The sequence below is a fragment of the Cricetulus griseus genome (assembly GCF_003668045.3).
Source record: "Cricetulus griseus strain 17A/GY chromosome 1 unlocalized genomic scaffold, alternate assembly CriGri-PICRH-1.0 chr1_1, whole genome shotgun sequence".
Lineage (NCBI taxonomy): Eukaryota > Metazoa > Chordata > Mammalia > Rodentia > Cricetidae > Cricetulus > Cricetulus griseus.
The window spans coordinates 102,775,233-102,802,227 of NW_023276807.1; the positions used below are offsets into that span (position 1 = coordinate 102,775,233).

Consider the following 26,995-nt stretch of genomic DNA (forward strand, 5'->3'; position numbering starts at 1 on the left):
ACAGGTGTGGACTATTGCGGGGGTGCACACTGCCTGGGAACCCCCTATCAGACTTCTAACCTCTCTTCTGTGATGGTCTGTACCCTCACATCCCAGAAGGCCGACTCATCACACCTTGGTCCCTATCCAGGCCAGGCTAGTGGACAATAAAGCTGTCAGAAGCCAGGACCAGGGGCAGGCAATGGGCGTGGCTAGGAGGAGAGGGCTTCTAGAAGCAAAGACATCTCTATTAGGGACTGCAGACCCTGCATGTCCATCCTTCACAGTGCTGGGGCTTTGGGGACTGAGAACAAGTGGTGGCTCAAAGAGAAGGGGCTAACCAGATGGTTAGCTAGGTCAGTGAGGAACTGGGAGCCACGTGGAGACAGGTGTCTAAGGAGCAACTGCCTGACCATCCCTCAGGCCTCTTAATGCTCCTGCATTCTACATTTGCCTTCTGGGCAGGAATATCCTGGTTGAACATCCCTGCAGAAAGGGATACTCACGGAAAAGAGATGGTCACAGAGCATGCCTCAGCTTTCCTGCCTGTGATATTACCTGTATTCCTGTACCTAAGCTGAGATGCAGAACATCACCCATTAGCCCCTGATGGAGTCCAGCTGACAGGGAAAGCACTTTCAGATTTGGACTGAAGAGAGCAGGCCTCTGCCCCAGGTCCTCCAGAACCTTCAGAGTCTCAGGCCTTGTGGGTGGGCTGGCCCTTTCCCTCAAGCTAATGGGGCACCTAGTCCAGAGCTGGTGGGATCCTGACTGTTCTAAGGGCTCTCTAAACATTCTGGTGTTCACAAGCTCAGCCGAAACATCTCTGGGAGCCCTATGGCTGAGTAATATGACAGTACTAAGACATTGCCTTAGTCCCTATCTGTCAAATGGGGCTGCTGTGAGGCTTCTGTCAGCAGGTACCAAGACTACCAACTTCACATTCTCCTGACCACACAGGACCTGGATTGTCCAGCCCAAGCCATCTGTGGGAGGGTTAGGAAAACACACACACACACACACACACACACACACACACACACACACACACACACATGCCAGGCACCAGGTAGTTGCTTTAAGCTCAGAGACTGGAACTGGATGTTTGGGTTGAGGGTCATATATGGATGATGGGTGCAAGGGCCAACCAGCAGAGGGGGACAGAGCAAGACTGTCATAGGTGATGTCAGGAGGGGCCAGTGGACTGAGAGGAAGGGGTGCAATGCAATAGAGACCCACTGGGGTGGAGGAGGAGGGTGTGGCAAGGGCTGCTGGGCCCTGGGGCCTAGATTCCTAGTTCTGCTGGAGCCTGCAGAGTTAGGACTTGTTTATTCTTGGCAGGAAGGCTAGTCCTAGGGGGCATGAGGGGGGAGCAAGGCCTTTAAAAAAATAATAAAACATTCATTAGGAGGCTCCCAAGGCGTGCTGAACTGCAAAGGGGTCCTGGAAAAAATGCTGAGAGGGTTTAAGTGTAAATGGACCCAAAACACCATAATTAAATTTCCCTTAAATTTACCAGAGTTTGGGGTCAAAGAAAAAATAAAACTTAGGGAAAATACACTTGAGGTTTCAGGCCAAGAGCTTAGGAAAATAGATTTCTGAACGGCTCAGCAGCTACCGGCCTGGCCTGCCAGTCCTTGAGTTGTTGAGGCCTTAACCTCTCTCTGCTTGGTACTGCTTTCATGGCACTGTGGTGGCTTCTTGTCAATTCTTCCTGCTTTTTGCTAAGTAACCCTTCTATGCTCTTGCCCTGCATCTTTCCACAGCTCTGATCTCCATTCTTTGCTCATCCAGGCACATTTTCCCAACCAAAAGGTAGGACTTCAGGTCTATTAGTCTGAGTGAATCAAGGGGCGAAAAGGCCAGAAAGCTTGGTCTGGAATATAACAGTATGTCCAGGCTTCCAACCGTGCAAGATATTTGTTATTGCTCTTTTAGCTCAACCTGCCAGGAAGCTCACAGCTAAAATTAAGGATCTTACACAGTGGCTAGTATTGGCTTTTGGAGTGTTTTCTCTTCTTGTTCATGTTCTTTAAAATTCCACTTTTGTGCTGGGTGGTGGTAGCGAATACCTTTAATTCCAATATTTATGAGGCAGAGGTAGGCATATCTCTGTGGGTTCGAGGCCAGCCTGGTCTACAGAGCTAGTTTCGGGATAGCCAAGGCTACACAGAGAAACTTCATCTTAAAAAACAAAACAACAACAAAAAAATCCGTTTCTGTTATAATGTGCAAATCAAATGTACTTTTTATTTTAATCCTGAGAGTGAATTTGAAAGGCAGAAATTACCTACAGCTGTTCACAGCCATACCCCCATTCAAATCTGTTCTCTCTTCTTTGGGTGTACTAGATCAGGCCAGTCCTGTAAGAGGGAGTTCTGAGCCCCCATGCATCTGAGCCCCCATGCATGGTGCTACACTGGCTCCTGAGCCTATCAGCAGCAATGATGTTTGCCACTATATTTGAGGAAATGGGGACACCTAGGAGGAACAGAGTAGCTCTGGGGCTCTGAAAATCTTCTGTCCTGAAGGATGTGGAGCCTCGTGGCAGCACTTCTAGACTAGGCATCCTACCTGAAGGCAAACTTGGCATGATCCCGGGACTCCCCCTGCCTGGGTTCCAGGCCCACTGTGGACTATATCAGCTGCCAGCTGCCAGGAGCCCTGTGATAAGAGGTGAGTTGTGAATTCAGGTCTGTTCAGGAGAGTTCCTCTGCTGCCATTTCCCCAGCCTCAGCCCTGGCCTGGCTGGGGAGAGGAGAGGTCAGGCTGCCTACTCCAGCCTGTGGGGATTCCATTCCAGGGCACATGCAACTGGTACACCTCCACAGTTCCTTTCCTTGTTGTGCAGCAGCATAGGCCTCAGAAAACTGCTGAGTCCCTTAGCTGTCCCTAGTGTGCCTGCCTGCCTTGGCCTCTGCCCGGGCTCACCTTCAATGAAGACTCCATCCATCTGTGTGGGCTTAAAAATCTGATGGGGTCCCAGAAAGTGAGCAAGGAGGTATAGGTGTAGAAGGGGGCTTTAGCATCAGGAGACCACCCCTATCATCAGCACTGGCTGTTTGCAGGCTCCAGCCCTTTTCCCTGGGATTCTGCCATGGGCCAAAGATACCCACCACTTCAGAGCCTAGTCTTAGTAACAGCCTGGAGTTCAACTGTTCAGCTTGAACAGAATGGTGGCCTCAGCCTCATCTTGTGTAGCTCTCTGAGAAGCAGATTGACTCCTGCTGAACCCACTGATGTAGAAAGAACACTGAGCTGGGTGGTGGTGGTGTAAGCCTTTAATTTTAGCCCTCAGAGGCAGAGGCAGGTGGATCTCTGTGAGTTCCAGGACAGGCTCCAAATCTACACAGAGAAACCCTGTATCAAAAAACCAAAAACCAAACCAAAACACCCACTGACAATAGACCATGCCTTCCAGGAATTATGTCCTGGTATAAGGGTAAGGCAAAATGAGCTGCAGCTACTTGAGGCTGGTTCATGGGGACCGTGTTGGTTGGGATCAACTCTGCAGAACCAGTGGAATCTCAAAATGCTGTGCCCTTTTGATGTAAGGGCCACCAGACAGTGGCAGCCATGCTGGAGAGTCCTTAGCACCCAGGCCATGTCAGGATGTGCATTACATCAAAGGATTAGGAACTCCCAGGTGTGTAGTGGACAGAAAGTGGCTCCCCCAAAGGCAGGTCTGTGCACTGACTCCTGGGTTCTATGAATGTGACCTTATTTTGAAAAAGAGTCTTGCAAGTGTAATGGTGGGAAGGAGTTTGAGTGAGGTCATCCAGCACTTTATGGACAGCCCCAAATCCAACCACAAGTGTCCTTATGAGAGATGGGGTATGTGGCAAAGGCACAGAAGAAGCCAGGTGAAGGTAGAGTCAGAGACTAGAGTGATTTGGCCGTAAGTCAAGGATGCCTGGAGGTCCCAGAGTTGTCACAGGCAGGAAGAACCCTTTTGTAAAGGCCCACGGCCAGCTCATCTTGACCTCAGACTTCTGTTGTCCTGAACTGTGAAAATAAATTTGAGACAACCAGGTTTTAAAGTGGCAGTAGGCTCAGGACAGCTAATTTTTGAAGAAGGAGACTAGTCCCCCACATTGCTGCGGCTGAGCAGGGGTACACAAGAACTGGCCAATGCCTGGTCATGGGGGGGGGGCAGAGAAGAAGTGCCAGGTCTGGAGCCCTCTATTCTGCATGTGTTACCCATTGGCCAAATCCACCCAGAAGGTGGAAAGCAAGATAGCCTGGGAGATAAGGTCTGTTGGGCCACAGGGTTCAGAGAACCACCACTGGCCTGGGGTTCCTGACTGGGTATTTCTACCAAGGAGATCACCCCAGAAATAATGAAGTACTGCTGTTTGGATGGATGCTCAGCTCCCAGTTGGTACAGGATGTGGATGGTTCTGGTAAATCCTCCAGAGGAAGGGGGTGGAAATAGGTGTCAGAATTCACATTCTGGTTCATTTACTGATAATTAATCTGTCAATAGATTAGGGGAGAATGTCTGCTCTGACCCCCTGGGGTGGCATCATGGGAGAGGACCTGTGGGCAGCTACCTGAGGGTGGCATGGGGACCCAGGCCTGGATTCTACCCAGTCTGCAGAGAAGTGTGCTTAGCCAAAAGAGCAAGCAACATGAGTGACAGCAGGAGGAGGTGCAGAGCTAAGGGTGGATTCTGAGCAGTAACATGAAGGCTTCGGGAACAGAGCTCTATTCAGAGATCTGGGACAGATAAAAATGATCAATGAGCCACTGAAAAGTTTTCATGGCTCATTTTCCATTTTTTTTTCTGATGAGCAAGGAGAGACCTTCAAGCCACACACAGCCAGACTGAGCAGAAGCATTGAGCCAAGACCTCACCTCACCTTCTTCCCTATGTGGCTCCCATAGGTCTCAGACCATGTGAAGCTTTACTCTGAAATAAGAATCCCCTGCCTTGTGAGCGTAGATACAGAAGCCACCAGTCAACAGGGTGGTGGTGGGTGCTGTTTCAGAGAGTCTGCAAGGCAGAACCTACAGCTTGTCAGCACGATGGGGTGGCCAGCCTGATCCTCCTGGCACCAGCTGTCAGTGTGACACTCTGCAGATGTAACGTGTGTCCAGGATGGATGTGTTGCCCTTGGACCTCCACAGGCTGAAGTTCAGGCAGCTCTAGGACAGGGCTGCCAGTATCCCAGGTATCTTTCACCTGGTATCCCCAGCTCTTGTTATTCTGAGTCTGGGCAATTAAGTTCACTTACGAACTTGGGAAAGTGTGAACAACACCCCCGTCCCCACAGCGGGACACCCAGGCAGCTGGGCTCATGGGCCACCAGTTTGTTTGATATATACAACAGTGTGCCCTCCTTTTCTAGGATGAGATCCTTAAACTCTGCTCCATCCTTCACACCCATTTGTCTACCTGAAAAGCGATCAGGCTCTGCACGCGAGGAATTACGACTCTTTGCTTAGGGTTCAGATGGGGGCGGGGAGCCGGTTCGCTGTGAAGCATCCTTAACACCTGAACCCCCACTGAGGCCACCCCTCTGAGCCCCTTCGTCTTACTGGACGAAGGCGCGTGCTGGCTGAGCTAGACCATTGCTTTGAGGAGTTGAGTGTGCGATCCTGGCCTCGCTCGCTTGGTCCCAGCCGGGCTCCCACGCCCTCCGGGACCGCCCGGCGCCCCCGCCTGACCACGCCTCCTCGGATCCCCCGCCCCTCGGCCGCGGGAAGGGGCGTGTTTTGGGCGTGGCGGGAGCAGGCTGCTCCCCCCCCACTGGCTGCCGCGCGCCGGGCAGCCGGAGTTCAGTGCACTGTGGCGGCGGGGGTGGCGGGAGCAGCTGGCTCCGTGAAGTCCACTCCCGACGCTGGGACTCACTGGAGGGCGAACGGTCTCTGGGAAAGAAGAGATCCTGGGAGGGCGGGCTGAGAGCCGAGGCCGGAGCTGCGCGTGGTGAGCTGGGTTCTAGAGGCCGCCAGGTTGGTGTGAAAGACCCGGCTGGCACTCGGAGGGGCCGGACGGGCGCTGAAGCAGTCAGGCGCGAGGCTGGCTGGAACTAGAGCGGTCCGTGCGTGCGGCGAGGCTGGGCTGGGCACCGGCTTCCCGGTCTGGAAAGTTTGTCGCTACTGCCGCTGTCCTGGGAGGGCTCTGCGGCGGCCAGGGAGGGGAGGAGGGAGAGACCGCGGCTGGGAGGAGGCGGCCGGCGCCAGGCGGCCCCGGAGCCCAGGGAGGCGGCGGGCGGGGCGGCCGGGGGTCCGGGCGCAGGAACGAGGTAGCGCTCCCCCTTCACCCACCGCTGCCCTCCTAAGTAACTAACTCAGTGGTCTCCTCTCGCAGACTCCGGAGCGGCGCCCTCCCACCGGCGCCGGAGCCGGGCGTGGGGGGGTGCAGCATGCCCGCGTGCGCGGCTTGAAGACGCCTCGGCCCCCGTTCCAGCCATGGTAGTCCCAGCCTGCGTGCTAGCGTTCTGCTTTGCGGTATTGGCCGGAGCTACCTCTGAACCACCCGGCCCAGAGCAGCGAGTTGTGCGGAGACCCGCAGGTAAGGACTGACCCAAGGTGTTTTTCGGGGGGCTGACCCTGGCCCACAGAGGCTTTGGGAACTGCGAGCGGTAGTTCCTTGGGTGAAGAGGGGGCGTCAGGTTGAGTGACACCACTGGGGCCGGTGCGCCCGAGTTCTGTACCCCGCCCCACAGATCGCTGTCAGATCTGGAGCGGCAATTTATGGTGTGTCTGGAGTCTCAGAGCCACCATCCAAGTGCGAGGTGCCACGGCGAGCAGTGCGTGGTGGCCGTGGTCCCCAGCTTGGCCGCATCGGGAGGGTGTGCGAGCCGATTTTCCACGATTCCCATTGTTGCTCCTCGGATCTGAGAGAGGACGGAAAGTGTCAGTTGTTGCTTTTTCCGTTCTCCCGGCACAGTTCTTGCTCAGTTTTGGCCAGAGTGAAGGTTAGATTTCTGGAGTGGACAGGAGTAGTATTCCAGCCAAAGCTCGGATCTGTCGCTCTGTGTCTCGCATGACAAGGTGACAGTTTCAGTGCCGGTGCTCCTTTCTTTCCCTGTAGGCGGCCTGAGGGGTCGGTTCCCAGGGGCGCCGGTGGACCGCCCTTCAAGCCGCATTCTGGGAGGTGAGGGGCGGTTGTCTCAGGATCGTGGCGCCGCCTACGTAGCCCGGCCGGCCGCCAAAGTCCGATGGGACACTGAGTACCATCAAATGGGGCCGGAGGCTGAGGATACAGGAGGGAAGCCACGGTCAGTCTGCCCTGCGTCCCGCCGCCTCCGGGAGGTGCGATGCCCGCGGCCCCTGTTTGTGCCCAGCCGCAGCGTGGCAAAGCTGAGCAGTGGTCTGGCGGGAGGCCTCTCGGAGGGAGGCCTTCGCTCGGTAAGTTTCGCCCCACCCGAGTTGAGGCGGAACAGCCGCTCCTTTGTACCCCGGCGGCCACAGACCGCGCATTGATGGCGGCGCGGCCTCTCGGGGAGGTGCGAGCGCAGCGGGACGAGGCAGATGGCGACGTGCCCCTCCCGGCGCCCCCGCGCCCCTTTCTCCCTCAGCGGCTGCAGCTTCTCGGAACAATGTCATTTTTTTTTTTTTTTTTTTTTTTTTTTTTTATGAATGAAAGTGGGCCGGTAGCTTGAATGTGCGTGTCTTTCAGCGGCATGACAGAGGCGGTCGGGAGGTCAGCGCGCGCTTTTAGCGCCTGCTAGGACGGCCTGGCTCCCGGGCGCCGAATGGCCGGCCACTGAACCACATTAGCATGTGCATTCAGATGAAGATATTACTGCCTGCATCGGGTGTCAGTGAGCTAGGGTAGGGGAGGCGGGGCGGAGCGCACACCCTTTTTGTGCTCCAGGCAGTGACTGTGGAGGCCTGGCACGACCCTGCTACAGGAACCGAAGTTGAGCTGGGTGGCCAGGGATCGGTGGGATGTGCGCCCGCCCCGCGTCTCTGCGTTCGAGCTGGTGAGACAGGTAGGGAATTGATAGGCCAATAAACTTAATCCGGTTCCTTAACGAGATGGGCCGAGCAGTAAAAATACAAAGAGCTGGTGAAGTTTACAGAGGTCTCGGCTGGCGCTTTCCCCGGGAACGTAAATTACCAAACTGGAGCTGGCTGGGGTCAAGAGCTGCGGGGCGGGGCTCAGGTTCCAGCCTACCCTGGCCACCCCTGTGTGCGCTGTGGTGAAGAGAGTAGCCCGCAGGGGGTCCAAGCTTCACCCCCAAGCAGGCCTGTAGCAATGGGTGACTGGAGCCGAGCCTTCCACCTCCCTGGGCGTTGCGCTCCCCCCGCCCCGACACCTCAGGGCTGGACTTTGAGCCCTGCAGGCTCTCGAGGTGGTTCATTAACCTGGACTGATCTTAGGCCCTGAAGCTTTGTATCCTATGCTGAGCCTAGGAGCACCCTGTCCTCTCAGCCTGCGGTTTACTTGGAGCTTGTGGGACCTGGACATACCCCCTCCCTTTTAACAGTTGTGCCCAGAAGACAAATGAGTTACCCAGGGTGGGTTGGGGTAAGGTGAGGTCTTGTGGAAAGATGGCTTGAGCAAGGTTGAGAAATGACTGAGCTGTGAGTAAAGCCACCTGGGGTTGAGACCTGCCTAGGCTTGGGTACCCTCCTAGAACTTAAGTTTCCTCACCTGTCCTGCCAAAGAGGACTGGTAATGGCAGGGTTGTTTCGGGGATTAAACCAGATAATCCCCAGTAAACCCTCATTAGCCCGCCCAGCCTCTGGATTCTTTCTTTTTTCTTTCTTTGTTATGAAACTGTGGAAACTGGAATTTCTCCTGGTGGAATGGTGGTGAGTAGGGAAGGAGAGGAAGGCAAGAGTTGTATTCAGGGTTCCTTGGGGCACCCTCCTTTCTCTTTGGTTGTTTTAATCGTATACCTGGACATACCTCCTACACCAGCTGTGTGTGCTCTCAATCAAAGCAGATGTTGCCTGCATCCGGGTCCTGGTCTTGCTCCAAAGCCCAAGTCTCTGGAGTCCTTAGGGAGACCAACCTCAGAAACAGGGCTTGAGTTGATGCTAGTTCTTTGATGTTTCCTTGTGTCTCAACAGTAGTGACCAGAACTGGTTATCAAGTCCTCTGAACAGCCGTCCCAGCAGCTGATCAGCTGTGGGCTGATTACATTGTCTTGTTCAAGATGCCCAGACAGAGGTTCTCCTCGTCCCTGTACACCCTTTTACAGGCGCTAGCCACTTAACCATGCTTTTCCGGACTTCAGGTCTGCAAGTTAGGATTTGTACATTGTGTCATAATGAAGGGAACTGAGGCAGTCTGGGAGACTCCAGACCCAGCACAGCCTGACTGGGACACAGTGTCTCTTAGCCTGCCCCAGTAAGCATGGTACACTGGTCCACCTCAGTACCATGAGGTGGTGGGGATACTAGTGGAGACTGGTATCCCCACCTGTCCATGTGGTGGGACACTGTCCCCTCAATGGGCACAGCAGAAGTACCAGTGCCTGTGTGTTGCATTTAGTTCTGCTTTTGTTATTGGGGCCTAGGAAGTTATCTGTGCACTCCTGGAGGCTGATATTGTGGGGTTCCATTGGCCAGAGCTCTGCTACTACCTCTTCAGGGTGTACCATACTCTGTGTTGTCTCAAGCACCATCTTGCACTGTTTTTCTCTTGTTACCTGCTTGACTCATGACACAAGTTCCTCTAATCTTGTGACCCTGGGGTGGTGATGGTGGTGGATATGTTGTTGCCCCAGGCCTCCAAATTTCAGGTGTCTGGTTTCTGCTGACTCCTAGTGGACAGAGATGGGTGGGCAGGTCAAAAATCAGCTCTCAGCTGTCTGAGCCATTCCAAACCTCCAGCCATCTGTCTCTCCAAGGGACTGGTCAGGGGGCTGCTGTGTCCTTCTCCAGTATATCTCTGGATTAGGTTAAAGCAAATAGTTGTGTGAATGGTGTGACCTGTTGCCTTGCCCAGACCAAACCGGAACTAACTGGCTGTTGCCCTGCCTTGGGCCAAAGCCTAGACTGAGGCTGTTGACTAGCCAGTTTTTGGCCTTCTTGGGGTGGGGAGGCTCAAGCAGCTTCCAGCACTGGGTGGTCAGGATAGAAGGCCCCTGGCTATGGATAGCCCCTGGCTATCTAGGACAGCTTAAAGTGCTGGAATTCTGTGGGACATGAGCTTCGTGGATGCCCCTGGGTCACCTGGGTTCCTCTGACTGTCAGAATCCTGGTGGACTTGGAGCCTGTGGGCTGACTCTGGGATGAGCAGAACAAACTGGGCCTGACAAAGGACTGGTGTGGCCAGAGTGGACAGCTGGGCCTCAAATCTAGGCCATGCGTCGGCAGAATGACAAGTGACATTATAGCCAGTCCAGCTGGATCTGGAGGAGGAGGTCTGCTCAGTAGGACCACCCACTCCTGTCCTGGGCCCCGAGCCCAGCTGCCCCTGTGATAGGCATTGTTGGATCCTGGCACGGAGGTCTGGAGGTGATAGCCCAGCTGGTAGTGAGCTCCTGAGTGTGAGGTCTTTGGGCCCACTCATGAGCAGGGCAGGGGAGAGGTGTATGGCTACCTGCATCTGCCCATTGAAGGGGTTATACTACTCATTTCTTATCCCTCAGGGTGGGTGGCTGGCTCCACTTGGCCCACAAGGCTACTCTGACAGCCCCTCCAAACTTGGTTATTTGTGAAATGGGGGTCCCATGTCCTCAGCCACCTATGAGCTCATTCCTATATCCCTCTTACCAGAGACCTAGGTATCCAGATTTGTGTCCCGAATGTAAATCTGTCCTATTTTTCTAACTACTTGGGCTGCTGGTGGAGGTACATAGTTCATGTGAAGAGCAGCTTTTGTGGAGTATTCTAGGGCTATCCCCCATGTTCTTGCATGACATTGTGTCATCTTTCCATATTAATTTGTGACAGTTTCACACTGTTGCCCGCTGGCCTTGAGCTTGTGGTAGTAGTGCCTCAGCCTTCCGGAGTGTGTGAGCCACGATACCCAGCTTTCTCCTTCCTATTGCTAAAGTGTGTTCTGTTCTCTGGCTCTCCACCCATACTGTTTCAGAAGCCAAGACGAGGGTTGGGTGCTAACAGGGCCCTGAAAGGGCTTCCTATTTCTTCTCTGAGTTTTGAGCCAGAGGCCAGTGAAGGACAGCCTGTCCCCAACCTGCTTTTGTGCTTCCCTGTGAGCTAAGGATTGATTGTACATTTCCAAATGGTGGAAGAATCAGAGGAAGAAGAATTGGTGACACTTTGCTGGTGCTGGGAATGAGCTCAGGGTTTTAGACATCCCAAAGAGGTGTTGTACCATAGAGTTGTCCCCCACCCTTCAGGACACTTATGATCTTTCAGCCCCTGGGAGGGCTGCTGTGCCTCTTCCATGTCATATTTGGAAAACAGCTTCCTCCCACAGGACAGAGCCAGTAGCTCTAGCATAGACCATTAACAGAGCTGAGTTACTGATGCCACTGGGCTCTTACTGAAATGGTTTGCCCACTCCTGGCTTGAACATTGTCTGGCAGGCCCCCAGGCCTCAGGAGCATACCTCTCACTTGCCTGCCACAGCCTTTGCTAGTGTGTTTACAAAGTAAAGTGCTAATGTAGAGAATCTGCTTCACAGCTTTCCATTTCATCCACAGAGGTCCCAGGGTCTGAGCCTAGCCAGCAGGAGCAGGTGGCCTTTGGCAGTGGGGACACCGTGGAGCTAAGCTGCCATCCGCCTGGAGGTGCCCCCACAGGTCCCACTGTCTGGGCTAAGGATGGCACAGGGCTGGTGGCTTCCCACCGCATCTTGGTGGGGCCCCAGAGGCTCCAAGTGCTGAATGCCTCCCATGAGGATGCGGGGGTCTACAGCTGCCAGCAGCGGCTCACTCAGCGTGTGTTGTGCCACTTCAATGTGCGTGTGACAGGTAAGTGGAGGACTTACCTGGAATGGAATTGTCAAGTGTGTTGAGCAACTGCATAGCCAGGGAGGTCAGGGCAGTCCTGGGCAGGGTGGCTGCAGTATCCCTTGCATAAGAATGTTGCTGACTGCTGATAGGAGTAGGTACCCCCAAGTACGTACTATCCCAATGAGTGGCATTGCAAAGGTAGGACCCCAAAGGTAGGGAACAGTGGGCCCCAAATATGGGGAACAGCAGGTCTCTGGATGTTGGGGTGTCATAGAACCACTGCCTACTTAAAACTATTGCAGATGCTCCATCTTCAGGAGACGACGAAGATGGGGAGGACGTGGCTGAAGATACAGGTGAGATGAGAATCTAGGCACACTGAGCCTAGTCAGGATGGGGCTGGGTTGCCTGCTTCCTGTAGTTTGGTGAATAGAGGGTAACATTGCTGTAGTGGTAGAGGAGCAGTGAGGAGGTGGGGCTGGTCTGCAGGGATTTGGGTATTGATTCGGGTGGGATAGGGCATCACAGGTTTGAGTAGTCAGTCATGGAGCTCAGGTTGCTGTTTAGGAACAAATAGAATCAGGAATTAAGGGCACTAGTGGCTGTTGGTTTAGGCCGGCAGGAGAGGAGTGGCTGTGCCACACTGAGGCATACACTGTGTGGGGGTGGGAGTGTCACAGATGGTGTGTGTGTGGCTATAACTGGGGAGACTAGGCTCTGTGGACTGAGTGCTTGGAACATTTGGAAACCTCTGAGGTAGTGTGGACAAGGTGTTGAGAGAAATCAGGAACAAAACTGACAGAAAAACAGGGGAATGAATTTCATGAGTGTGGGGGAGGCAAGGAGAACAGATAAAAGGGCTTGTATGAGATTTTTGAGTGTGGAATCTACACAGAAATAGGTTTAGAATCTAGGAATGAAGCCAACAAAGGCTACTGTCCTGAGGAATTACTTGGCTTCTCATTTCCCTTTTCCCTTTGGCTAAAAGGTTACTCAGAGCAAAATTTCTAATCCATTTGCCCTACAGTTCCTGCTCTAGCCACATTACCAGTACCCTTTCCCTGAGTTACTGTTTGCTTCTGCTGTCTAGCTTTTCTAGGCTGTATTTGGTGCTTGTGTCTCACATGGGCTTAGGCTATAAGGTGACTAAAGGGTCACTTGGTGGATCATGCCTGGCAGTGGGTAGCATTAAGTCACTGCAGATTCCGAGTGTAGCCGTCTTTTGCCAAGCCTACTGGTCAACCTAGGAGCTAGGAGGGCCTCTCAGAGCTGGGAGGGGGCCCTCACCAGTGTCTGCACAGATCTCTCCTGCCCTGTGTGGTGGTTCCTACTTCAAGAGCTGCACATGGTCCTATGGTAGAGTACAGCGAGGTCACTGTGGAAGGGCCCTGCCTCCCTATTTTGTTCTGGATCCTTGCTGTGTCCCTCAGCTGCTTCATGGGTCTAAGTAGGATGTCATCTTTCACCCATCCCAGAGGAAGGAAGGGAAGTCAGTGGATGGGAAACGACCTGAAAAGTGTCTGCCAGGCTCTGGGCACTGCCGAGGCTGGCTTGGGTTTTGCAAATGGGTGGGGTGATCTGCCCTAGCTGTATCCCAGGGGTCTGCATCCTACTGGATTCTACCTTGTGGGGTACCTGCAACCAAAGGGCAAAGAGAAGACATGCCCAAGCCTGAGATTGGGGCAGCTGTAGTGGCATAGTGTCGAGGCTTCAGGGAGCCTGTCTAGTCAAAGCAAAGGACTGTCAGTACAGAAGGGGAAGCAGGCTGGAGGGTAGGTGGGCAAGGCAGTTTGGGAAAAGTGCACTGAATTACAGTTCTTATGGATACTTCTGCCATTAGGGGCCCCTTATTGGACTCGACCAGAGCGTATGGATAAGAAACTGCTGGCTGTGCCAGCAGCAAACACTGTACGTTTCCGCTGCCCAGCTGCTGGCAATCCTACCCCCTCCATCTCCTGGCTGAAGAATGGCAAAGAATTCCGAGGGGAGCATCGCATAGGGGGCATCAAGGTGGGTCTTGGAAAGGGGCCTGGAGTGGCAGGGCCTAGACATGGTTGAGTCTTATCTGCTCACATACTAACTTTACCTGTAGCTTCGGCACCAGCAGTGGAGTCTGGTCATGGAGAGTGTGGTACCCTCTGATCGTGGCAACTATACCTGTGTGGTAGAGAACAAGTTTGGCAGCATCCGGCAGACGTACACTCTGGATGTGCTAGGTGAGGGCCTGGCCGGGTGGTTAAGGCAGGGCATCCCTGGACCCCTTGGCCCACTGCCCCTGACTTGGCTGCTTCTTGTAGAGCGTTCCCCACACCGGCCCATCCTGCAGGCTGGGCTGCCAGCCAACCAGACAGCAGTTCTGGGCAGTGACGTGGAGTTCCACTGCAAGGTGTACAGCGATGCACAGCCACACATCCAGTGGCTGAAGCATGTGGAAGTGAATGGCAGCAAAGTGGGCCCAGACGGCACACCCTATGTCACTGTACTCAAGGTAGGCTCTGCTGCCAGCTGGTGGGAGGATGGATGGGTCAGCTGGCCACCTTGGCCCTGGTCCATAAGTCCCTCTTGGCTGAGGGATATGTTGGGATCTTGGTCCAGGTGTTGAAGTTTCTGAGAAGGAGCAGCGAGTCTCAGTGCTTCTCACCTGCTCTGAGCTCCAGACAGGTTCGCTTGTGCCATGCGACTTGTTGCCCAGTTCTAAGGGCTGGGCCTGCAGAAGGCTTCTCTTGAGTGACAGTTATGGTGGCCTGGGGCAGGAGGATGATTGCGGAGTTAGTACCCTCTGGATCCTATTGATTATTTAGACACTCCCCAGTTGGTCTGGATTGTCTGGTGTCATCTGCTTGCAGTGTAGTACTGGCTCTGTCCTGCCTCCGTCAGCCTGTAGCTTTGTTCCCTGGCCTCGAGTTGGGACTTTGCGACACTAGAAGCCCAAAGAAAAACATCTGTTCAGAGACAAGGAGGTCTGGTGGGGGAGGGGAATAGGCACTGGCAGGAATAGAATCCTGGCTGTTGAGAGAGGCCGCTGGGGCCTTGTCTGGTGTGCCTCCCACAATGGGTGTGGGTTTTCATGAGCATATTCTAGTTGCCCTGACACAACCCCTGGGTTGAGGGTTTGGAGGCTGTGGGTTCTGTGAGTGTGTATGTGGGGGTGTGTGTGTGGACATGGAGAAAGGCCTCTCTAAAACCACACCTACCACTGCCATGATGTGCCTCTCCTCCAGGCAGCCTTCCAGGTGTTGCTGCCCATCCCCCAGCCCATCCTTGGGGATCTCCCTTGCCCTGCCTTGTCCTCATGTCCTTCTGGAGCTGGCTCGGGGTGTGCCTGAGCCCAGTCTCTTGTCCCCGCAGTCCTGGATCAGTGAGAATGTGGAGGCAGACGCACGCCTCCGCCTGGCCAATGTGTCGGAGCGGGACGGGGGCGAGTACCTCTGTCGAGCCACCAATTTCATAGGCGTGGCTGAGAAGGCCTTTTGGCTGCGTGTTCACGGGCCTCAAGCAGGTAACGACTCTGTCCCATGCCTGCCTGGCACGCTGAGCTCCAGCTCCAACGCTCCAGCCATGCACCTGCCTGCATGCCCTGCACGACCTGACCCCTATCCTGCTTGACCCTGCCTGTGGCTGGCACTCTACTTGTGATGGCTAATAATACTGGTAGCCATTGGCTACCACTGACTGACCACCTGCTTCAAAGCCCCCAGACTTGTCCTCTTGCATCTCCCACTTGCACACTTAGAAGATCCTTAGAGCCTGCCAGGGGCTGAGCCTTGTGCTGTTGATGAGCATCGACTTTACACTCATCTTTGGCTGACTCTGATGCCCTCTGGCTTCCTATCCGTCTATCTGCCCACCTTTCCATCTGCTCTCCTCTTACCTCTGCACTAATTCTACATGCTGCCTTTGTGTGGCACCATGCTGCCCACCTGCCTGTTGCTCACCTTGGGACAGAGGACTCGCCATCGGTGGAGGGACTGGCTTCAGGCTCAGTGCCTCGGTGCAGGAGGCAGAGGGCTCTGGGCCTCTGTGGCTGTCTGTGTCAGGGCCATGGTGGTGCTGAGGTTGTGGTGGTGGCGGCGTTTTCCTTGCAGCCTGGCTGGATCATCTCCGTGTGGACTGCTGTGGTACCCAAAGGGAAGTGCTGGCGCTTGCCTATCGCACTCTGTTCTCTCTTTGTAGACAGCAGGCGCTAACACTACGGACAAGGAGCTAGAGGTTCTGTCCTTGCACAATGTCACCTTTGAGGACGCGGGGGAGTATACCTGCCTGGCAGGCAATTCTATCGGGTTTTCCCATCACTCTGCGTGGCTGGTGGTGCTGCCAGGTACTGGCTTCTGCTCACGCTGCACTGGTTCTCTTGGGGTGCTGGCTCAGGACATGCCAAAGCTGCCAGGGACTACAGGGGGCACCCTATGGCTTAGTGCTGCCCTATGAAACCCCAGCCTTGTGCTTGGTATGGGAGCATCAACCTGCCCCATCTTGGTCCTGCAAGGCCCCCCCCCCTTCATCTTCTAGTTGGGTGCCCACAGTCCTGATCTGAGGCTCTGGCATTTCCTGGGTGCCCGGGTGGCGGTATGGATGCTTCTGGCTCTGCTGGGCTTCTGTCCTGGGTCTGGCCATGCTGACTTACAGTTGTTTTTAACTATATTACCAAGGCAAGTGGGGAGCCTTGATCCCTCCATCTCTTGAGTATCTCAGGTACTTTCCCTCCCACACTGGTGCTTGTGTCCAGCCGGTGGGAAACCTGAAAAGGCTGGATGAGGCCCCCAAACTTGTGTCTTTACAGCTGAGGAGGAGCTGATGGAAGTCGATGAAGCTGGCAGCGTGTATGCAGGCATCCTCAGCTACGGGGTGGGATTCTTCCTCTTCATCCTGGTGGTGGCAGCTGTGACGCTCTGTCGCCTTCGAAGTCCCCCAAAGAAGGGCCTGGGCTCACCCACTGTGCACAAGGTCTCTCGCTTCCCGCTTAAGCGACAGGTAACAGAAAGTAGATACCAGGTTTTGAGCTCCCTGTCTGCATTGGGTTTCCTAGAGTCCCGGTAGTACCCAGGGCCTGGGGCCTCCTAGGACTCATTCCTCTGCAGTTGAGTGGGCTGATCCCTCCCTGTCTATGTTCTCCACATGGAGCCTAAATCTTGTGGTGCAAACAGTTTTTAGTAGTCTTCAGTATCCACTTTATAGAAGTCAGAGAAACCAGCCCTTTTTTTGACCCCACGCCCTGCCTCACATAGACTTAATCTTGCTATTCCTGGTAGCTATACCACCTCACCGCTTTTCCATTGCTCAGCCCACATTGTGTGGTACCAACCTGTCCCTGATGACCCAAGCAGGTATCCTTGGAGTCCAACTCCTCTATGAACTCCAACACACCCCTTGTCCGCATTGCCCGGCTGTCCTCCGGAGAAGGTCCTGTTCTGGCTAATGTTTCTGAACTTGAGCTGCCTGCTGACCCCAAGTGGGAGCTATCCAGGACCCGGTTAGTGGTGGTGAGGGACAGTATGTACTTGGTGGGGGTTCTGGGGCTGGGGACTGGAGAGTTACTAGGCAGGGACCTGTTGAAGGTGGGATGAGATGTTCCTGAGGTAGAGTGCGGGGTGAGATTTGAGGTTTACTTTTGGTCTTCATGAGCAAATGCCCATGGAGCTTCCAGGACACAGTGGCACATGACTATGAGTCCTGGGAGTTCTGGGCACACACTTACTGCCTCTGCTTCTGTGGCCAGGCTGACACTCGGTAAGCCCCTTGGAGAAGGCTGCTTTGGCCAGGTTGTCATGGCAGAAGCTATTGGCATTGACAAGGACCGAACTGCCAAGCCTGTTACGGTGGCTGTGAAGATGCTGAAAGGTGAGAAGGGAGAGAAGTAGAAGGGCATTTTATTATTATTATTATTATTATTATTATTATTATTATTATTATTGGTTTTTCGAGACAGGGTTTCTCTGTGGCTTTGGCGGCTGTCCTGGAACTAGCTCTTGTAGACGAGGCTAGTCTCCAACTCACAGAGATCCTCCTGCCTCTGCCTCCCGAGTGCTGGGATTAAAGGCGTGTGCTACCACTGCCTAATGTAGAAGGGCATTTGAGGGCTGTGGGGCCATTAACAGACAAAACCATTCCTGCTATAGATGATGCCACTGACAAGGACCTGTCGGACCTGGTGTCTGAGATGGAGATGATGAAAATGATTGGCAAACACAAGAACATCATCAACCTGCTGGGGGCCTGCACACAGGGTGGTAGGTGCAGCAGGTGGGCAGATTGGTAGAGGGGGGCTCCTGAGTCACACAGCATCTCAGCTGTGTGTATTCCCAGGGCCCCTGTATGTGCTGGTGGAGTATGCAGCCAAGGGCAACCTACGAGAGTTCCTGCGGGCACGACGGCCTCCAGGCATGGACTACTCCTTTGATGCCTGCAGGCTGCCAGAAGAACAGCTTACTTGCAAGGATCTTGTGTCTTGTGCCTACCAGGTGGCCCGGGGCATGGAATACCTGGCTTCCCAGAAGGTATGCAGAGATAGGTCCCAGACCAGGTGGGGTCTGTCTGGGTGGAAGAGTGAATATCAAACTTGCCTGAGCTGGGGAGGTGTCAGCTTAGCCCAGGTTCCTTGTATGTTTCCTCAGTGCATTCACAGAGACTTGGCTGCCAGAAACGTGCTGGTGACTGAGGATAATGTGATGAAGATTGCAGACTTTGGCCTGGCCCGTGACGTGCATAATCTAGACTACTACAAGAAGACCACAAATGTGAGCCCTGGTCTAGGGTAGTTTGGGTGTAATGCTCCACTGGTGGACACATGAGAGCCAATACCTCTCCCTCTGTCCAGGGCCGGCTACCAGTGAAGTGGATGGCACCAGAGGCCCTGTTTGACCGAGTCTACACCCACCAGAGTGATGTGTATGTATCCCCACATAGGATGGGGCTAGGGAGTTGCACCTCTCACAGCCTTCAGGATCCTGGTCCTCCCAGGCTGTAGTTTATCCCCTCATTGGGCCAACAGTATAGCCCTGGTGTCTTACTTATCCTGGTGCCCTCACCCCTTGCCCATTGGTGGTGTGTCCTGGTGCAGGGCTGCAGCAGCAATGGACCAGGAGTAACAGGCCTTTTGTCCTCACTCCCTTGCAGCTGGTCCTTTGGGGTCCTTCTCTGGGAGATCTTCACACTGGGGGGCTCACCGTATCCTGGCATCCCAGTGGAAGAGCTCTTCAAGCTATTGAAAGAGGGCCACCGCATGGACAAGCCAGCCAACTGCACACATGACCTGTGAGCAAAGCATCCCTTGCTCATTCCTCTACCCAGTCCCTGGGGATGGCAGGATTCCTACCAGGGTCCCTGGGATGAGTAGAGGATTAGTGGCTGGGATGAGGTAGGGATTGCCTGCAGGCCAGGAACTCAATAGCTATACCTGCCACAGGTACATGATCATGCGGGAATGTTGGCATGCGGTACCTTCACAGAGGCCTACCTTCAAGCAGCTGGTAGAGGACTTAGACCGCATCCTTACTGTTACGTCAACTGATGTAAGTGCCACTCAATCCTACTCCCTCTGGGTGTTGTTCCTTGGGGCTCCAGTGGTGGGACTGCCCTTGAAGGTCACAGTCTGAACACAAATGGCCATGGGATTGAAGAGAGTGCCAAGGCACATCCTGACAGCCTTGTCTACCAACAGGAATACCTGGACCTATCGGTGCCTTTTGAGCAGTACTCGCCAGGTGGCCAGGATACTCCTAGCTCCAGCTCTTCAGGAGACGACTCTGTGTTCACCCATGATTTGCTGCCCTCAGGTCCACCCACTAATGGGGGACCTCGGACGTGAGGGGCCAACAATCCTACAGACCAAGCCCTAGCCAATGTTTACGCGGAACCTAGCCCGCTCTGCTATTGCTGGTGTGCAGTGGACTCCAGCCAGCCCAGTGTGATGGACCAACAATAGACAGGACTTCCTGTGTGTGTGTGTCCTTGGCTCCTGGGTGCAGAGGCCCCTTGGGAACATGCACTGCTGTACAGTGGTCTTCTGACTGGCCAGGGTCAGGAGCACCAAATGTAGAATGTAAAGAGGGCCCACCCTGTGCAACCCTGGGGTTCTGGCTCCCTCATTTCCCACTGCCACCTCCCAGGGACCATTGTAGAGAAGGCTATACTCCCATGTCCAGGGTGGACCTTGGCCTTTTTGGTGCCTAAAGCTGAGCCTGCAGGGAAGCTCTGCCCTATGTGGCGAGCCTCTCTTCTACATGGCACCTTGTGTTTGGTGGTGAGTCACAGCTCTCCACCTCCAGGCCTTCTATTTCTCACCCCGACCCTCAGACTGAAATTACGGGTACCTGAAGGTGGGAGCTATAACTTCTATCAGAAAGGTTTATTCCAGAAACAAATGTACATTTATATAAATAGATGTCCTGTATGATATATACATACATATATATAAAAGAATATCTATATGGAGGCAGGCAAAACTGAGGTCCAGAGGAGCAAGATACCCCATAGGGCTCACTGGTAAAATGCCAAGAACAAGCCAAGAAGCAAGGAGCTTTTCTGGCACCACAGTTTTGTTTGTACATGGACCTGTATATTTGTAAAGCTATTTATCATCCCTCAAAGCCCCAGCCCCCCCACCCCAAGTTCATAGTATTTAGTTCTAGGGTATTGCAGAAACTTTTAAGTTGTAACTTATTAACAGTTGAAGAGGTTTATGTGGAATTTTGGGGGTTGCTGAGAATGTGCATCTGGCCCCCAAGGACTAGAGGCAGCCCTTGGAGCTCCAGCAGCCCTCGAGTTAGAGGTGACTCCAGTTCTTACTTCCTTTGGCCCTCTTTCATGGGGGATTAGATTTATATAGGACCTTCCTCTTAGGAGATTTTTAAAAAATTTCAAGGTGACCGGTATTTTCATACAGATTATTCTAATTGATGTATATTCTAGGCAGAAGCCTGTGCCCAGGGAGGAGCCAGCCCTGCCTGAAGGTTCAGATGTTAATAGATGTTACAAGTTTATATATCTATCTCTATATAATTTATTGAGTCTTTATAAGTTGTATTTGCTGTAGCCTTAACACTTCTTATGGAGTGCTTCTAGACTTTTATGGCCTAGACTGCTACCTTTCAAAGCTTGGGAGTAAGAGTGGTGAATTCAGTTTTGTTACTTTTTGTACTGTTACTGGGCCCTAGGCTTGGGTGGCTGTACCTTGCCCATTAGCAAGCAGGGCAAGGACAGTGGCTCAGGGTAACTTTTCTTAGGGCCCAGCACATAGTTTGTCAGCCCAAACTGGCAGATGTGATTTTAACATAGCCAACTTTCTTCCAGAAAATAAAGTGAGAACTGGCTCTGATTTTTTAGAGTGCTTTACCTTCTGTTCTGGGATCTGCACAGCTGTGTCCTTACTGCCTGTGGGGACAGGCGAGGAGGGATAATAGCATCCAAGGAATCAGCAGCCTCTGGTCCCCAGTGCAAGGTGCTGGTCTCAGGCTCCAAGGGGACTAATTATCTTTGCTTTTCCTTACCTGGGTAAGGACAGCTGGGCTCAGGGGTGTCGTCTTGTGGCCGAAGGTGGCAGGTAAAACCTCAGGGTTACTAGTCTATAGGTTCCAAGGAAAGGGTGCAATAGAGTTGTGTCCATCGGAGGCGATCATGGGTGTGTGGAGGAAGTGCTCTTGGCCTCTCCAGCTCCCTGGCTGTCTTGACAGGGGAGGGATCCCATGAAGACAGATGGTGCTTTTAAGTATATGTAGTAATCTCTTTGGGGAAGCCAGGTAACCAAACACCTGGTTTAAGCAATCTACACTGGGCCAAACCTGGTGCAGGGGATCTCTGAGTTTGAGGTAAGCCTAATAATCTACGTAATGAATTTCAGGACAATGTAGAGAGAACTTAGTGTTTCCTTCCTATATCCATTTTGTCTGTCATACTTTCTAACCTTGGGAGAAGATCTAAGGAATGAAATTTCTCTCTTGCTCCACATCTCGCTAGGACTAGGCCCATCTTATAGGAGATTTGCATAGTCAAGGTGACTGAAATACTGGTTCTAGACAGTTGAAATGGGAGGTACAGGGTTTTAGAGGAAACTGTAGGCTTAACTCTCGTTGGTTGACCATAGCAACCTCAATTGGCACCAGACAGTTTCATGCCAGGGACTTGAGCCACATAGATACCTTATGATAGTGACCAGGCATGGAGAGAGAGAGAGAGAGCGCGCGCGGGCGAGAGTGTGTGTGTGTAGGGGCGTGGTACCAGATGGATACATTCTTGTGTGTGTGTGTGTGTGTGTGTGTGTCCGATGGATACATTCTTACCCCTGAAACAGGCTTGACATGGCTTGGGTCACCTGTGTGCCAGTCTGGCGCCCCCTAGTGCCATACTGAGCATAGCTTCCTATGGCAACCTGGAAGTCTTTTTAACTCCAAGAAAAGATTTGAACCAAGGGGTTGGTTCATGGTGACAGAGTGGTCTTGAGAGGAACAGGGGTCATAGGTCAGACCATTCTTGTCCATGATATTCCCATTGCCACCTTAGAAGAGACAGAGGTTTGGGCCTTGAGCTGCACCACCAGTGTCTATTGGGTGGCCACTGCCCAATGAGTAAACAGTATGAGTAGCTCTGTACTACCAAGCATTGGATTTGCATTCAAATCTCCCATGCCTTACTGAACCCAGGCACCTTCTGCTGTGTCTAGTAGTCTCTTTGGGAGGAATCTCTACCTGACTGCATTGCTATTTGGATATGGGAGGCAGTGGTGATGAATGGTTTCCTGGCTTCTGGCTAGCAGCAGGCACAGGTCGGCTCCCAGAACACTCCTGCTTATCCACTGGCATGTAGCTGTGTCCCCAGTGGTCTGAGGATCGGCAGCAAGAATTACTCTCTGGGCTGGAGAGATGGTTCCATGATTTAGTTGAGTACTTGCTGCTCTGATGACCTGGCTTTTATTCTTAACACCTACATGATGGTAACAACTATCAACTCCAGTTCCAGGGGTATGACAACCTCTTCTGGTCTCAGTAGTAGGCATGCACAAGGTGCAATACATACTTGCAGCAAAACAAAATTTTAAAAAAGGCAGGAAACTGTGTCAGATGTCCTGCTTTCCCAATGAGAGACTTGTGCACAATCAAACCCTGACTCATTGGCACATAAGGCTCTCTCCTCGAGTCACTTGGGGACTGAACTTCCATTTACTGTCTTAAATCTATCTCATCTGGATGTTTGCTCTGTTCTCACTATAGCCAGCAGGCGTGCTGTGCCCTTTGAATGGCTGTCCCCACCCTCAAGCAGTTCATACTCTTGCCCTGCAACTTGTACCTTTTTATCCTGGGGAACCAACGTAAATCTTAAGCATTCTGGAAGATGTCAAGAATGGCTACAGGAGGCCACCCAAGACATGCTGTGTCCTGGAAAGACCAGGAGATGGCTACTAAACCTTTACCCTGCTTCCTAGACCCTCCCAGCTGAGCCACTTGAGAGTAAGCATCAAGGTGGGACTTAGGAAGCTGCCTCCACCAGGCCCATTGCCTTCTACATTTCCCTGTGGCTGGATTCTGTCCAAGAGCTGAGTAGAACACTTATGTAGGCACAGGCCCTACTTCCTTGGAACTCAGCCAAAGTCCCAGCTCCTGTCCACCCTGTACCAGGTACAATGCGGGGCTGTGAGGTAACAAGTTTGCGGCCATTTGAGGGGCTCTGCAGGCAGGGAGAGCCTGGTTAGGTGTCAGAACTACTAAGCTAGACAAACTATTACACAGCAGACAAGTCACCAGTGGCACTTTATTCAGTCACCTCCTTACATCAAGTTGTTTAGAGAACATCATCCCAGGCAGCCTGCCAGTCTCACAGGGCCCTGGGTCAGCCTGTAGTCTAAGAAGTACTTTGTCGGACTCCACAAACCAGGGCTGTACCAGGGTGAGGGGTACAGATCTCCTCAGATAGGTCACACAAGGCATGAACCTGGAACCCAGGCTCAAGCCCCTAAAGGTGAGCTGGCAGTCACTGAGGGCTGAGGGGAGGGTGAAGCCCCTCTGAAATCTGTGCCCACAGCACAATCATTAACTTAGGGTGGCCTGAGTTTCCCTTCTATTTCTTTGCTAGTCAGCTTGCCCAGGGCTCAGAAGTATCCCTTTGGGCTGTTACATAGACACGGAAGATGTTTACATGTGATACAGCTGGAGGCTCTGGGATCCCTGGAAGAGGGTACAGAACTTGTTCCTCTACCATGGTCCCAGGAGACACAGCCTAAGACTGACGAGGATGGCTTTTTAGAACTGTATGGTGCCCTTCATATTTAAGATGCTGATAGTCCAAAATGAGCCTGGACTTCAGACTCCAACTTCCCATATCCTGTGTGGGAGATGGTTCAGAGTGGAGAAAAGAACACCAGATTTCTGTGTCAGAAACTCTAGCTTCATTTAACAGGTATGGACATCTGCCCCCTGGGCAAGCACTGAGGTACACAGCAGTTATGACAGTTGAACACAGCTTTCAAATACTCAGCTCATGTAGTTTTTCAGTCTTGGACCTGCTATTTCTTTTTCTTTTTTGGGGGGTAGTGGTGGTGTGGCAGTTCAAGACAGGGTTTCTCTGTGTAGCCCTTGTAGTCTTGGAACTTGCTCTGTAGACCAGGCTGACCACAAACCCAGAGATCCACCTGTCTCTGCCTCTGGAGTGCTGGTATTAAAGGTGTTCACCACTACCACTGCCCAGTGGATCTGCCATTTCTAACCCTGACCTAGCTATACTAAGGTCAAGCAGTGAAACAAACAGATATGGGGACAGTTACAAAAAACAAAGCAAGTACCCATTGCTAGACCCTCCAGCACACATGTGTGCTAAGGCCCTGCAACCTCACAGGGTGAACCCACACTTCCAGGGTGATGGTGTGACCTGTGAGGGCAGAGTCTAGAGTAGCAGGACAGCAGGGAAATGACCTGAGCCAGCAACAGCCAACACAGGGCCACTGGCAGTGCCCAGTAATACAATAAAGGATGAAGACAATAGGTAGATACAGGACAGGCTCCAGAAGGCTGCTCATTGGAGAAACTCTCCACTGTGGGAACACATTTGGCAACCACAATTTTGTCCTCAGATGTATACATTGACAGCTGGAACTAGGCTGCTGGGTACACCAGGATTCACAGATGTGACCATATATTCACTAGGCTCCTTCCACCGTTAAATCTGTACAGGTTTACATTTGAGAATTATCTTATTCTTGCTTAGCATCATGTGCTTCCTTTAAGAAAAAAGTTTCAAGAAACTGAGACGGTTCCATTCTAGTTGCTACTTCTCTGTACATCTTCCAATTCCTGTCTGGAGTCCCAAGGATTTTTTTTTTTTCCTGGACAAGAGCCTTGCTAATTGCCCAAGCTGAACTCAAGGTCTTGCTTTCTCTGTGCTCCTAGGTTACACTGGGAAGGTGGTGGTGGTGAGGCCACAGGATACCCAGCCCTGGCCTGCCCAAGGAGCCATCTCCAAGTAAGAAAGGTTGCTGGCCACTAACCAAAGAGCTCTGGACTCTAAGCTAGTGCAGGCTCTCCTCAGAGGGGTGCCAGTGAGCCATTAGCAGGCAGGGAACACACACTGAAAGCTCTGTGGTACCACAGGACTACTTCCTCATGCTTGGTGGCAGCACAGTCATGAGCATTTATTTATGCTAAAGAAGCTTGAGTCTGCAACATGCCGAGACGCCCTTGTGAAGCCCCATCTTGGCCACTGTCCTGTGATAGGACTTAAATTGTATGTTAAAAGCCACATAAAACCTGAGGTATATTCAGGCTGCAGATGTCAGTTCTATCCCTGAGGCCTACTCAGCAATGTGGACTGCCCAATAGAAAAGATTTCATTTTCAAAGGCTTCTTCTGTGTCACCCACTAGTTAAGGAATTACTCATGAATTAAGCGGATGGTCATGTGTGGAAATTCAGTACTAGTCAGTTAAAGAATTAGGTGGAGATCAATGGTAAATTGAGAACGTTTTCAGTTAACATGCTTCAGAATCCATACAAGACAGAAACTGCTGTCAGGGCTGGTAGTTAAGACACAACTGTAGAGGTGTGAGCATACAGATCTATATACACTGGCATTTCAAATTCTCAGACTGACTCCAGTGTCTTCAGAGCAGAGAAGGCCTGCCTTTGTGTTTCTCTAATTCCTATCCCAAGGCCTCTGAGGAAAGGCAGGCACATTCACTTGGCTCCACACAGGTGCTGGGAGTCCACTTGGTTCTCTCTCTCCTCTCAAGGGACAGAGGCTTGGTCAGACCCTGAGCAAGTAAGGACATACACAGGGAAATGCCTTCCTACTCAGCTGGCCCAAGCTATCTTTGGAGCTAGGGTCAGTGTAAGGCTATGATCCTACTGGTGGCTGTACCCTTAACCCAACGGTTAGGGCCATTAAGTACCACACCATGACACAAGTCCAGACACAATCACCCAGAGGGCTCTAAGGCTCCAGCCTGACTGAATCTTCATGGAATGATAAAAATTAAAAATTGCTTGATTATGGAAGTTTCTGATTTATTCCAGACAAAATATTAGATTTGCCACTAATAAGAATCACCTCAAAGCAATCACTTTTGTGTCATCACCACTGTGGTTGGTGTAGCATGATGAAGGCAGACCCCGTGGGGCCAAAAGCCAGGCAGTTCTAATTCTTCACTTCTGCGGCTTCTTTCTCAGCCTTTTCCTTGGCCTTTTCCTTCTCTTCGACCTTTTCTTCCTTCTCTAGTGTGGCCACAATTTCGGCTACCTGGGTGGTAGAGATCTGAACATCTTCTTTGTCCACCAAGTCGATTACCTACACACATAGGAGAGGGGGACTTAGGAGTTGCTCCACCACTGCATTCATCTCCTGTCCCTGAGGACAGCTCTGGGGAAGTAGGACTTGACTCCTCTTAACCATCTTGGCTAGGCACTTGCCATTTCACTGCATGCTATGGGTGCCTGGGTTCCTTCTGCTGTTCTGGTACTCAGAGTCTCAGACCGCCAAGGCCATATACTTCATAACAAGACTGTAGCATCAAGTCCCTGTTCCAGCCAGCATGGCCCTGCCATGAACATGGCTTTCCTGGTGCAGCAAGGGTGGGGGGTGGGGTGGGGTGGGGTTTAGGTATTGGGGTATATCTGCTCCTACCATGAAGACTGAGGGGAGTGTGGAAAATGCTTAGCATAAAGGTAATTAGCCAGTATTTCTGGCTTTATCTAGAAAAATCACTAACTTGCC

The 26,995-nt window shown here is 52.5% G+C and overlaps 2 protein-coding genes across 6 annotated transcripts in view; one reads left to right on the forward strand and one right to left on the reverse strand.

Moving 5' to 3' along the window:
* The first annotated feature begins 5,721 nt into the window (after window positions 1-5,721).
* Fgfr3 (fibroblast growth factor receptor 3) lies at window positions 5,722-21,120 on the forward strand. 3 transcript variants are annotated; one of them, XM_027387202.2, is made up of 18 exons: window positions 5,722-5,934; window positions 6,293-6,496; window positions 11,556-11,825; window positions 12,110-12,163; window positions 13,648-13,817; window positions 13,900-14,023; window positions 14,105-14,295; window positions 15,981-16,125; window positions 16,588-16,778; window positions 17,129-17,277; window positions 17,524-17,645; window positions 17,924-18,034; window positions 18,111-18,301; window positions 18,419-18,541; window positions 18,622-18,692; window positions 18,921-19,058; window positions 19,210-19,315; window positions 19,465-21,120. In XM_027387202.2, the coding sequence occupies exons 2-18, from the start codon at window positions 6,394-6,396 to the stop codon at window positions 19,609-19,611; spliced, it is 2,406 nt and encodes an 801-aa protein (XP_027243003.1). In that variant the 5' UTR covers window positions 5,722-5,934; window positions 6,293-6,393; the 3' UTR covers window positions 19,612-21,120. The 3 variants fall into 3 exon arrangements, with proteins under 3 accessions (XP_027243003.1, XP_027243004.1, XP_027243001.1); XM_027387203.2 differs by having other exon boundaries at window positions 17,132-17,277; XM_027387200.2 differs by lacking the exon at window positions 15,981-16,125 and adding an exon at window positions 15,156-15,306 and having other exon boundaries at window positions 5,722-5,908.
* Window positions 21,121-23,527: 2,407 nt separating this feature from the next.
* Window positions 23,528-26,995, reverse strand: part of Letm1 (leucine zipper and EF-hand containing transmembrane protein 1) — a 38,741-nt gene continuing 35,273 nt past the window's right edge. For all 3 annotated transcript variants that reach the window (XM_027387195.2, XM_027387196.2, XM_027387197.2), the window contains one exon: window positions 23,528-26,569. In XM_027387195.2, the coding sequence (XP_027242996.1) occupies window positions 26,420-26,569 (150 nt within the window). In that variant the 3' untranslated portion in view covers window positions 23,528-26,419. The remainder of the gene's footprint in view (window positions 26,570-26,995) is intronic.

Coding starts and splice junctions, on each gene's coding strand:
- Fgfr3 (XM_027387200.2), top strand. CDS start 6,394: ATGGTAGTCCCAGCCTGCGTGCTAGCGTTCTGCTTTGCGGTATTGGCC. Junction 18,302..18,418: donor AATACCTGGCTTCCCAGAAG/GTATGCAGAGAT, acceptor ATGTTTCCTCAG/TGCATTCACAGAGACTTGGC. Junction 18,542..18,621: donor ACTACAAGAAGACCACAAAT/GTGAGCCCTGGT, acceptor CCCTCTGTCCAG/GGCCGGCTACCAGTGAAGTG.